This window comes from Microtus oregoni, unplaced genomic scaffold (assembly GCF_018167655.1).
Source record: "Microtus oregoni isolate MIOR12 unplaced genomic scaffold, Mior012 000016F_ref0000370, whole genome shotgun sequence".
Classification (NCBI taxonomy): domain Eukaryota; kingdom Metazoa; phylum Chordata; class Mammalia; order Rodentia; family Cricetidae; genus Microtus; species Microtus oregoni.
Window position 1 is genome coordinate 33097571 of NW_024543075.1, and position 13037 is coordinate 33110607.

A 13037-nucleotide genomic window follows, 5' to 3' on the forward strand; every position below is an offset into this window, starting at 1 on the left:
TAAATGGGCTGAGAAAGAAATCAGAGAAACATCACCCTTCACAATAGCCACAAATAACATAAAATATTTTCGAGTAACTCTAACCAAACAAGTGAAGGACCTGTAAACAAGAACTTTAAGTTTCTGAAGAAAGAAATTGAAAAAGACACCAGAAAGTGGAAAGATCTCCTATGCTCTTGGGTAGGTAGAATTAACAGAGTAAAAATGGCAATCTTACCAAAAGCAATCTACAGATTCAATGCAATGCCCATCAAAATCCCAGCAAAATTCTTCACGAACCTCAAAAGAACAATACTCAACTTCATATGGAAAAGTAAAAAACCCAGGATAGCCAAAACAATCCTGTACAATAAAGGAACTTCTGGAGGCATCACAATTTCTGACTTCAAACTCTACTATAGAGCTACAGTACTGAAAACTGAAAACAGTCTGGTATTGGCATAAGAACAGATAGGAAGACCAATGGAATAGAATTGAAGACCCGGATATCAATCGATATACCTACAAACACCTGATTTTTGACAGAGAAGCAAAAAAAAAAAAAAAAAAAAAAAAAATCAAATGGAAAAAAGAAAGCATATTTAACAAATGGTGCTGGTATACCTGGATATCAACATGTAAAAGAATGAAAACAGATCCATATCTATTGCCATGTACAAAACTCAAGTCCAAATAGATCAAAGACCTCAACATAAAACCAACCACACTGAACCTCATAGAAGAGAAAGTGGGAAGTACACTTGAATGCATTGGCACAGGAGACCACTTCCTAAATATAACCCCAGCATCACAGACACTGAGAGAAACAATTAATAAATGGGATCTCCTCGAACTGAAAAGCTTCTTTAAAGCAAAGGACATGGTCAACAAGAAAAAAAAAAAAGGCAGACTACAGAATGGGAAAAGATCTTCACCGACTCCACATCAGAAAGAGGGCTGATCTCCAAAATATTCAAAGAACTCAAAAAATTGGTCATCAAAATAACAAATAATCCAATAAAAAATGGGATACAGACATAAAGAACTCTCAAAGAGGAATCTAAAATGGCTGAAAGACACTTAAAGAAATGCTCAACATCCTTAGCTTTCAGAGAAATGCAAATCAAACATCTCCGAGATTCTATCTTATAGCTGTAAGAATGGCCACAATCAAAAACACTGATGACGGGGGCTGGAGAGATGGCTCAGAGGTTAAGAGCATTGCCTGCTCTTCCAAAGGTCCTGAGTTCAATTCCCAGCAACCACATGGTGGCTCACAACCATCTGTAATGGGGTCTGGTGCCCTCTGCTGGCCTGCAGGCATACACATAGACAGAATATTGTATACATAATAAATAAAAAAAAACACTAATGACAACTTATGCTGGAGAGGATGTGGGGTAACGGGAACACTCCTCCATTGCTGGTGGGATTGCAAACTGGTACAGCCAGTTTGGAAATCAGTGGTGATTTCTCAGAAAATTAGGAAACAACCTACCTCAAGACCCAGCAATACCACTTTGGGTATATATCCAAAGGATGCTCAATCATACCACAAGGACATGTGCTCACCTAAGTTCATAGCAGCATTGTTTGCCATAGCCTGAACCTGGAAACAACCTAAATGCCCCTCGACCAAAGGACGAATAAAGGAGATGTAGTACATTTACACAATGGAGTAATTCACAGCAGGGGAAAAAATGACATCTTGAAATTTGCGGGCAAATGGATGGATCTAGAAAACATCTTATTAAGTGAGGTAACCCAGACCCAGAAAAACAAATATAATAATGTACTCACTCATAAGTGACTTTTAGACACAAAGCAAAGAAAAACCAGCCTACAAAAATTCACAATCCCAGAGAACCTAGACAATAAAGAGGACCCAAAGAGAGACATACATGTATCCAATCTACATGGGAAGTAGAGAAAGACAAGATTTGAGTAAAATGGGAGCATGAGAGAGGGCAGAAGGGGAAGGAGGAGGAAGAGTGGGGAGTGGAGAAAAATAAATAGCTCAATAAAAACAGTAAAAAGAAAAAAATTAGTTCATGGTTATAATACCCCCCCTAAAAAAATGGGTCAAGTTTGTTGAATAGCTGAGTGGTGCTAGGACCTACTTTTTCTGCATCCAGCCTTGTAACTAACGAACCACAGTGTGCGCTGAGGGAGCACACTATTTTGAGTGACATAAATTCAAGATCAGATTGTTGTAATACGCAAAGGAATGCAAGTTGCAGACTGCACTGAGAACAGGTTTCCCAGTGGGGATATCCAACAGGGCACAGTCTAGTTACAAACAAACAAAAAAACCCTTTCTTGTATTTCCCAAAACTGGCTCTAAGCATGCTACCCGAGCAGCACGAGCTTGAAATCAGTGTGCTCACTGTATAGGGAAGTTGGGGGTATGCAAAGGCAGAAAAGGGTGCTATCTTCCAGTAATTTGTGAGGGGGGTCCAGGTAATTTCCAGTTCCAATCACAAGCAACTTCTCTGGGATGATTAGCGGCAGTAGGCAGCAGGGGTAACATACCTCTCTCAATGCGCCAGTTGCCTTCCTACCTTGACCCTACCGAGAGCTGCACTTTCTAAATGATCACCGATGTCGACGAATTCTTGAGGTAATCCAACGTTTTTGTGGCTTCTAAAAGTCAACTTACAAAAACCAACACAGGTCTAGGAATGATGGCTCCCCCATGTTGGCTGCCCTGAAGGAGCATCGTCAAATTCCACGTTCACTCAGCTGAGGTGTCTAATAGCCTCTTTTGAGTCATGAACTCTTGCAAACTGGACACAGGCCACCTTCTAGCCCCCAGAAAACTTCACGCATACCATTTTGCATTTGATTCCAGGATTCACAAAATTTTTATAAGACGATTAGTGAAACTAAAGTATAGTTTTTCAAAAATTGTGCAGAACTATTTGGGTGAAATAATCCACACTACTGGACACTACTCTGTAACTTGCAAATCATAGGTTAGAGAACTGCAAGGTCTTTGATGCTGACCAGAGATGAGTCCAGAGAGATTGACAGATCAATGGCAAAGAAAATCCTAGAACCCAGCAGAGGATGTTCCTGCATTCCAGAGTCACAGGTCAGGTACAGATTTACATTACGGGCTCCCAAACAGCTCAGACCATCAGGCTGCTTCCAACTATGGGTGTGCCACCATATCCTCACAATATAGCCAGGGCCTGGAATCATCCATCTTTCTAACTGTAGCATACTTTCTATGACAAGACATTAACCTTCTAGAGCAGGCTCCTCCACTTTGTCACCATTACTGTCCCTGTAGGCCTTCTGATTGGGCCATAGCCATGAAACCAAAGCTATGAATTTCTTGACTAGATTGCTCTTTACCTTAGCCAGGGCCTTAGAAGTACAGCTACGTGGTTCTGACAGTCTGTACTTGGCTGACACAATTCATCTGCCCTAATAAAAGCCCTTCAAAACCTCTGTGGTCCCTAGAGAATGGTCACAATTCAGTGCATTTGCTCTGCTTCAGGATCTGCCAACTCCCTGAAGCCCCGAGAAGCTGCCTCTCACTTCTGTGACTTCACTGAGAAAGCTCCTGTTCCTGGCTCACCCCCATGCACTGGGAAGCTGGCCTTTAAGTTTTCTTTTCTACAAAGCATTTCCTCTATTCTTGGTATGTGCAACATGCCTGCAAAGACTTGCACAGCAGCAATAAACCCAGAGCAGAAGGCAAACACCAAGGGACAGACACATGGGAAGAATTGTGCCAGCCATTGAGGACACTATGCCAAACCAGAAGAAAGGCAAGTAAGCCCACTCTACCAACTTCCGCTGCTTGCCAGAAAGTCAGTCCTGGGGAGCAGATTAATGTCTAGGTCCCAAGCCTGAACCAGACCCAAGAGACTTTTAAGATATTATAGAATACCTTAATTACATTCAAATGACAGTCAACATCTGCTATGTTCTCATTAAGTATTTCTTATTTATTTTATGTATATGGTGCTGTATTTGCATATATGCCTATAGGCCAGAACAGGCATCATATCCCAATATAGATGGCTGTGAGCCACCATGTGGTTGCTGGGAATTGAATTCAGATCCTCTGGAAGAGCAGCCAGTGCTCTTAACCACAGAGCCAGCTCTCCAGCCCTCATTAAGTATTTCTTAAAAGGAAAAGGAAAGGGTAAAAACCTGATTCTGAAGTACTGTCAGGACCCTTTGAAGAACTTTACTATAAATACACTTCATCAGAGAGTGTGATACTTATTCCATACAGGTAACAAAGTGCCATACTTAAAGACAACAAACTCATTCTGTACCCAGATTCATGTCCCCAGAGGTTTAATGACAAAAAAATAACACAGCAACATGAACAAATTTTTATTGGCATATTCATTGTTGTAAACAGCATCTTGCATGAAAAAGTTTTACCAAAACCTTTTTATTGACTTTTATAAATTAGATAGTATTTCAAAGTTTATGTAGAACTGGGTTCTTAGAAGTTGTATTTAGCAGAGCAGAAGCCTGCTGATGCTAGCACACGCTGCAATGAATCATGTGGCACCAAGTCTACACCAAGGCCCCCGAGAAACTTTATTCCATGTGATAGCAGATGGTTCCCCAAAGTTACACTACAGAACTACAAATCGACTCTTAAAAAATCAAAATGGGACTTTACAAGCACTCTAGAAGACTCAAACTTGAAGCAATTTGTTGAAAATAAATGTACAGAGAAAAGACTGAAGCTACTGAACAGAGATCCCTCAATGAGCAACCATGCGGCTGCTGAGCTTCGGTGCACACAAACGGACATGACGAATGAGGCAAAGAACCATGGCAAACAGCAGAGCTGCAGTCGGGAGAACTCAGCAGGACCCCTTTATTTACATGCTGAGTGAAGGAGTGAGACATTCTCTACATCCATAGCTCAAGTACAGTTGGTTCTAATCACAAACCTGCAGCAGCCGTAGTGCACCTACTGGCAGTGGCCAAAGGGAAAAAGATACTGGGCTGTTTCACTAAGGTTCTTAATACTTTGTAAAAAGTGAAATAAAATAAAGACACACCTTCCTAATTCTTCTATGGGTGATGCTGGTTCTAAGAACTCCTTCAGCTCCTCTTTGCTGCTAAGAGTCAACACAGTTGCATTTGCTTCAAACTGTCAATGAGGTAATGTGTGTATCAATGAAATAAACAGAAGATTCATTCATTCATGGCCTTTGCACAGCTTTATTATTAAGCTATGAGCATCCTGTTTGAGGCTAGTTTTACTAGCGGCTATGTGCACATTTGTCCGCAATCAATGAATCTACTCGTCCCCCTCCCCTTTCATAGTAGCAGGCTTTGCTTGTTTCTCTTTGCACATCCTTGGCTTTACAGTACATCTGACCATAGTGCACAACATGATTCCAAGTCAAGACAGTGGCCCACTGGGCACTGAGCTTTTGATTGGTGAAGGGCGGTCCAATCAGTGCTGGTGTCATGGGATTACCCCAACCACGTCCGGCCAAAATGGCACTACCCAGCAGTAGTGAACCATTACTTAAACCAACCGTCAGGGAGAAGGCTACACTGGCAGTCAGTCTTGAGTCACGTCTTTATTTGGCGCCCCATCCAGATAGATCTTGAGCGCTTTCTCTTTGCGAGGGGAGTACGTCACACGATGTCCAGTCTTCTGTAGTCGGCTGCTTTCCTTTTTCATCAGTTCATTTCTTTGTTCTTCTGTCAACTCCATTACTTCTTCTGTTTTATCCCTTTATGTGAAATACAAATCATTAGACCAGCTGGCCACTGACCCTGTTCACTGACATCTGACGTTACTGTGTTCCTCTTCTTGCTCTCACACACCAGGATGTACTAGGTTACTAATGTGAATCATGTCATTTCTTAAAATTGTACAGAATCATCTCACGTGAGTATTAAAAGTAATACAATCTGCATTACTGAACATTTACTTATAACAGATGATAACTCTATGAAAGAGCCTGGATTCTCAGGAAAAACAGCACTGTCACCATTTTACAGGTAAGAGCTAGGGAAACAAGTTAGATTTGACCTCCAGGTTCCAAAGATCATTTTCCTTTGTATGTGTGCTGTCCAACACAGTAGTCAGAGAGCACCTGTAGTATATCTTGCCGTGCTGGGAGTGTGATACATAGCATCTCTTAAGACATCTATAAATCAAAGAATGTAAGCTACCCCCAAATGTCAATGACATGCTGTATTAACATTGTATGTACTGGATTAACAGATTTTTTTGCAATTATAATTAATCTCATTGGTTTCTGTTTCGTATTGGTTTGCTTTGCACTACTGGGAATGGGCATATGTGCCACAGCACATAGGGAACTCGCTTTTGTAGACCAGGCTGACCTCAAACTCAGAGATCCACCTGCCTCTGCTTCTGAGTGCTAGGATTAAAGGAATGCGCCACCACTGCCTGGCTCCTCCTTTACTTATTGTTATTATTTTTAGGAGAAAGTTTTAAGATGGGGTCTCACAGCTGGGCAGTGGTGGCACAAGACTTTAATCCCAGCACTTGGGAGACAGAGGCAGGTGGATCTCAGTGATTTTAAGACCAACCTGGTCTAAAAATTGAGTTCCAAGCCAGGACTACATAGAGAAATCCTATTTTAAAAAGCTTAAAAAAAAAAAACCAAAAAACAAAAACAACCTCACATAGCTGAGGCTAGGGCTGGTCTCAAACCCATTATATAGCAGAAACTGGCTCTGATTCCTGATCCTCCTGCATCTACTTCTCTGTTGCTGGGGTCACAGGTGTGGGCAGTACAGTGTTCTGATTTTAACTAAGGTAAACATCAAGCTGTGGTGTGCAGCCCTCACTGTATTTCCACGGCTCAGTGTAAAGGTACAACACCACAAATACATCAGCAACAAAACCATTGCACTTTACCTATAAAATATGACGGCACCATCATCACAGATATAAAGAGGCCAGACATTCAGGGTAGAGACTTTAGGATTCCAGTCCAAATCTTGATGAATATCAAGGACAGAAATATCACAGGGGAAGGTTCCCCTACCCTGAGGAGAGAAAAAAATGGCTGGATGAGTCAAAGCACGGGTCACATTTGTGGCACCCAGCACCAGGATGCAAATGTTCTCAGGCTTTACCTTGGCAAATTCAATGTCTTCCAAAGGAATGCCACTGATTTCACTCAGCTAGAAAAGAAAAGTCATATGCAAGTTTATTTAAAAATTATTCTTGAGAAGTTATTTTCCTTTTCTAGAAACCAAAATTAGCTGGATTTAAAAACTAATATATTTGATTTTAAAAAACTAGAAGCAGACAGTGAAATCTGCCTCTTTGCTCAGGATGCAAATCCCACATCCCTGGAACATGCTAGCACACTCGACACATTTCTAAAAACATAAACTTCTACTAGGAGCTATCTCTACACTCATACCCCACACCACTGTAGAAACATAGACCCCTGACCACACTGCCGGATATGGAGCTCTGCTCAGCTGAAGTGCTGATGGAACCTTGATAATGCCTGCCACTCTGGAAACCTATCAGAGGGACAGGATCTTGCCCATCAGCCCCAAAGCTAGACACGTCTAGATATTATTTTGATTTTCTAAATCTTCACTGAGAAGAGCTCAAAAAGGATGTTATTCTTTGCCAGATTAAGCTGCTTATGTTCTCTTTGTTTTTTTTTTTTAAAGATTTATTTATTTATTATGTATATAACATTCCTTCCATGCATGCTTGCATGCCAGAAGAGGGCACCAGATCTCATTACAGATGGCTGTGAGCCACCATGTGGTTGCTGGGAATTGAACTCAGGACCTCTGGAAGAGCAGCCAGTGCTCTTAACCTCTGAGCCATCTCTCCAGCCCCTTATGTTCTCTTTGTTAAGACAGTGGTCACACTTACACTAGGGGCATCAGTGAATGTGGTGCGTGCCTGTGATCTTAGTGCTAGGAGTTCAAGGCCAGCAAGGTCTACAGAATGAGACTTTTGACTTAAATAAAAAACAAACAACCAACCAATCCCCCACCTCAGGGGGATGGTGTCCCATGCTGGTTTCAAATAGTTTCCTCCTGTCTTTGTCTTCTAGCTTTGTTTGTAAGCTGTTTTTCTAAATTACCATTTGGAGTCATACAGAACAGTTAAGTTTTTGTGCAGTATGCCTTTCTTTTTCTGGCTTTTAGCACTAGATCAGAAGTATTTTTATCCCAATATTTAAGAAGCATATCTGTCCTTTTCCTTTACTTATGTAAATATAATATACTTACAATTATTTGGAGATTAAACCCAGGACCTTGCACATGCCAGGCAACTGCAACTGAGTTACGTCTCAAGTGTGGGGACTGCTGGCATGCACTGTGGACATTAAAGGTTTTACAAATTGCCCACTGAAGCAGAACCACTGATGGAGAGGGCAATTCTCCCTTCCCCGAGACACTTGAATTACTGTAAGATGCAAAGCCTATCTTCACTCTATTTTCCTTTTCAAGTACCAACCACACCCAAGTATGACCAGATGCAAACAGGTATGTTCAGAATCGTTATGGCCTAGGACCTCCATTCAATTCTCTATCCTTTATTCATTTAGCCATACAACAGTTTAATAACTTCTAATTAATTTCAAAAACAGTACACAGTTGGCTAAGTAATGAAAAGTGAAAGTCCTCCTTTAAACAAAGTAATTTCAAAACATGAGGAGATCTAAGGGACCCTAATGGACAGAGACCAAGAAAGACTCCTGACAACAGTCGCTGGTACTCACTTCCTACACAATGCAGGAAAACATACATGTATTAGAGCTAATTTTGTTCAAAAGAACCTACCTTCTCCCGCAGTTCATCAACACTATTGCTCTCCAATACAAGCTCCTGGAAGGGATCCAACTTCATCTCTGAAGGCCTCCACCGTTTTGATAAAATGGCAAGCTGTGACATGGACTTCATCTTCTCTACACCTAAGGACATGCAGGATTACACCAGGGCTTACTTATAATTTTACTTTTCCTGTAGTTCCTAACTAAACATAAAGATCTATTCTTTTTGTTTTTTGTTTTTAAAGCGTGTGAATGCAGGGGCTCATGAAGGCCAGAAGGTGTCAGATCCCTTGATGCTGAAATTGCAGAAGGTAGTGAGCTGCCTGATGTGGGTGTTGGGAATCAAACACAAATCCTCTGAAATAGCTGCAAGATCTTTTAACCAATGAGCCCCTTTAGTGTATAGGTGTTTTCCCTATATGTGTATCTTTGTCTACATGTATATCTGCCTATAGGCATGTCTGCTGCCCTTGGAGGTCAGAAGAGAACATCAGAGCCCCTGGAACTGCAGTCATGGATGGTTGAAAGGTACCATGTAGATGATGGAAATAGAACTTGAGTCCTCTGAAAGAGCAGTCAGCGCACTTAGTTGCTGAGCCATGCCTCCAGCTCCTGTTCTTTCTTTAAAAGGAGTTGCATACATAACTCTCTACTCTCACAAGACAACCCTCAGCTACCATATGCCCATCAGTGTCCTAGGCTACACTGCTTCCTCCCAACTCCTGTCTGACATTGCTCTTCCTATCACTTTCCCTCAGTCTCTTCCAGCGCCAGTAGCTCTTGACTCCAATCTTACCATCAAGCCACCTTCATTTGCTTCTTTATTCGCCCAGATAATCATCAATCCCTCTTTCTTTGAAGCCAAAACTCAGTGGCTCATCAAAATTCAGCTCACCTGTCACCTTGCTGGTAGACATACACGCAATTTCTAATTGTGGCTAGCTAGTCTCAGCAACTAGCAACTTAAGATACACCTGCTGCTCCATTCCACCCAGACTGTGCATGTGGTGGGCAATTCCTAGCTTATTCCTGTTTATAGCTCCAGAGACTAGCCACATGTGGCTAATTATGGCTAAATATTGCTGAGATTTAATCACATGACTCATTTCTTATCCATCTATTTCAATGTTAAAATGTATACTGACATGATACAATGAAGACACATACCACCTAGTACCACTACCACTTTCTGTGGCACTAGCCTATTTATGTGACCTTCATGACCCTGGGTCAGTTTGCTCAGAAAAAGCTATTATTCTCTCAGGCTGCACACATTAGAGAAGGACACCTGCATGCAGCATGTACCTGGTTCTCTGGTAGTTCTTTGCCTCCCAGTGAAGTTGTCAAATAATTGGAAGTTTACCTGCTTAAATTAAGCTGATTTAGGTTGGAAACAGCTAGTAAGAAGGGCTACTGAACTCTCTAAGAACTATGATCTTATTGTCTAGACTGTGGACATAAGTGGCATCAAAACATGTAAGACAAAACTCAATGTGACCTCCCTGAAGCCAACTCCCCCCACAACTCCTCTGGGCAGAGAACTGAGTCAGTCCCAGAACAAAAGAGAGAGTGGACATTCTGGTGGGCACAAGTGCTGCTCCAGGTCCCTAGCTGCCTGCTCTAACAGACATGGAATCCAAGTCCAAAATAATAACCTTATTATAGTTAGAGAATCAAATTAAAATAAGCGGGTGGACCTCAATTCAAGATGGCTAGAGTATTCTGAAAATGGGGAAGTCTGGGTACAGACAAGCCTACACAGAGAATGCCATGTGAAGATGAAAGGAAAGATGGGGCACAGTACCTGGCTACAAGCCAAAAGCAGGCCACCAAGCTCTGGAAGCTACAGGAGTGACATGGAAGATACAGCTCCCCAGTAAGATCAAGAAAGATAGAAGCAAGATTCACTAATACCTTGACCTCTGACCTCAGTAAAGACTGAGCTTCTGCCATTTAGCTGTCCTGTGGGTAGCATTCTGAAGTGGCAGTAGCCTAGGTCACTAACACAGCCGTTTGCAACATCTTTGACACATTTTCAGTAGGATATTCTCAACATAAAATATGGGACAATGATAAAGAAGATAATAAGCATGCCTAAGAAAATACCAACAGAATTTTCTGTATAATGAACCCCAAAAAATCAAACTTTTAAATTATAATTTTTATATATGAGAAAATAAAAGGAATAAATATTAAAAGGTGTAAGACAAGGGATATCTCTAAAAATAATACAAGCAGTTATGTTAGAGATAAGGAAAGAAAAAAGAATCTCAGTGATGGAGCAAGAATCATATCTGTAGTGATATTTTGTTTGTGTTTTAATAAATAAAGCTTGCCTGAAGATCAGAGTGCAGAGCTAAGTCACTAGAGGCCAGGCAGTGGTGACACACACCTTTAATCCCAGGACTTGGGAGACAGAGGCAGATGGATCCCTGTAAATTCAAGGTCACACTGGGCTACACTAGACTGATCCAATCTCAAAGAGAAACAGAGCTCACAAAGGTGATCCCAGCACTTGGGATCCCATGCCTTTAATCCCAGCGCTAGGGCGGTGTAGATAGGAGTGATATGGCTGTGGTTGGGCAGAGAGAGGAATATAAGGCAGAAGGAGACAGAAGCACAGTGTAGTCTGAGGTTCGGTGGAGACAGCTGCAGTCAGTGGATGAGGTCTGAGGGGATAGTCTGAGGAGAGGTCGCCATTTCGGTCTGAGCACTGGTAGAGAGGAAAGAACTCTCTAGTGGCTGGCCTCTCTGCTTGTTATCTTCAGCAATAACTCCTGTATCTGACTCTGGGTTGAAGGCCAACTAGAATTTGTGCTACACATATCAGTGCACAAAACCACAGCCTGATGCTGACAAGGCTGACAATACTGCACCATACAGCACACTTCTCACAGATCATCTGGGCTCAGGTGCTAAGGGGTTAGGGTTCCATTAGCTCTACTGTCTTTCTAATTGATATTTATTACTCAAAACAAAACAAAACAAAACAAAGCAAAAAAAAAAAAACAACAACCCAATAATACCATCAAGAACTTCCAGGAAAACTTCCCAGTTGCTGGAAATATTAATATCTTCTTCATAAATATGATAATCCAAAAAGACAGTGCCAGGGTTTTTCCATGTTTTCTTCCTTAGACGAAACCTAAAAATAAAAAATGCTATGATTTGAAATATTTAATTCAAAAATTTACATTCATCAGACACCAAAAATGAACTGTGTTCAAAGTACAAAATAAATGGTTTCTCATGAAAATTCAGGGGTGATGCAGAAGCAATGCCTCTAGTACATCACATTCTGTCCTCTCCAGGGAAACTCAAGGAGGCGAGCACTTCTGCTTACTACTCAGCACTACATCCTGGAGGAAAGGTACAGCAGCGTGAAAGCAGCCAGTGCTGGGATCTTACTTACCTGTCAATGCTGAGGTCTAAGCCACACTGCTCCCTGAGTTGAGGAATCAGCTCCTCTTTTGATTGCCGCACGGTCATGCCTTTAGCAAATACAGCGTCTAGCAGAAACTTGCATGGCTAGGAATATAAACACACAATTAGAGCCTGTGTGTTGCAGTGAAGCAAGGGTTAAGAAGATATTTATTTGTGCTGCGCAGCACAAGGAAGAGCCAAATGGAATTTAAGAATCTATCTTCTTGTTCTCAGTGTTAGCTCCATAACTTATAGGATTAGCAGTTGTGAACAGCCTTGCTTAACAGCCTATGCCTCAGCCTTCTCATTTGTAAATTGGGACAACAGCTTCCTTTAGCGTTATCATGATGATTAACTAGGATAATGCATTCATATTTCTCTATCTGTTATAAAACTACGACAATTTTGAAAGTACAAGGCACAGTTTCATGGATTTCAATGAAGGAATGTACACTCAATCTCTAACAGAAAACAAAAGACTCAGAAGAAGCATATGAATGAAAACTGGATGATAGATGATTGATAAAACATTGTTTTAATTAATGAAGGCATTGTAAATAATAAGCTTACAGTGTTCATGTTTGTCTAGATCTCTATACGTTATGCATGAACATTTTAGAAATATTCTGATTATTTCCTAAACCAGCCTGCTGGGAGCCTTTATACAGATTTCAAACTGTGACCTTGAGTACATTACCTAACTTCTCTGTGCCAGGTTCTTCATTTACAAATTGGGAATATTAAACAGGACTTATACCACAGAGCTAACTGATGGGGCTTACATGAGTCTTTGAAGAAACTGTTATCATACAACATACTACAGGGAAGCCTCTAAAACCATGACGACCCTGG

The 13037-nt window shown here is 41.3% G+C and overlaps 1 protein-coding gene across 3 annotated transcripts in view; it reads right to left on the bottom strand.

Annotated features, from left to right (window-relative positions):
* Positions 1–4322: 4322 nt before the first annotated feature.
* The window catches only part of Usp47 (ubiquitin specific peptidase 47), a 99099-nt gene continuing 90384 nt past the window's right edge, over positions 4323–13037 (bottom strand). For all 3 annotated transcript variants that reach the window (XM_041665984.1, XM_041665986.1, XM_041665985.1), the window contains 6 exons: positions 12175–12290; positions 11789–11907; positions 8773–8903; positions 7090–7137; positions 6869–6999; positions 4323–5708 (listed from right to left, as the gene is read on the bottom strand). In XM_041665984.1, the coding sequence (XP_041521918.1) occupies positions 5534–5708; positions 6869–6999; positions 7090–7137; positions 8773–8903; positions 11789–11907; positions 12175–12290 (720 nt within the window). In that variant the 3' untranslated portion in view covers positions 4323–5533. The remainder of the gene's footprint in view (positions 5709–6868; positions 7000–7089; positions 7138–8772; positions 8904–11788; positions 11908–12174; positions 12291–13037) is intronic.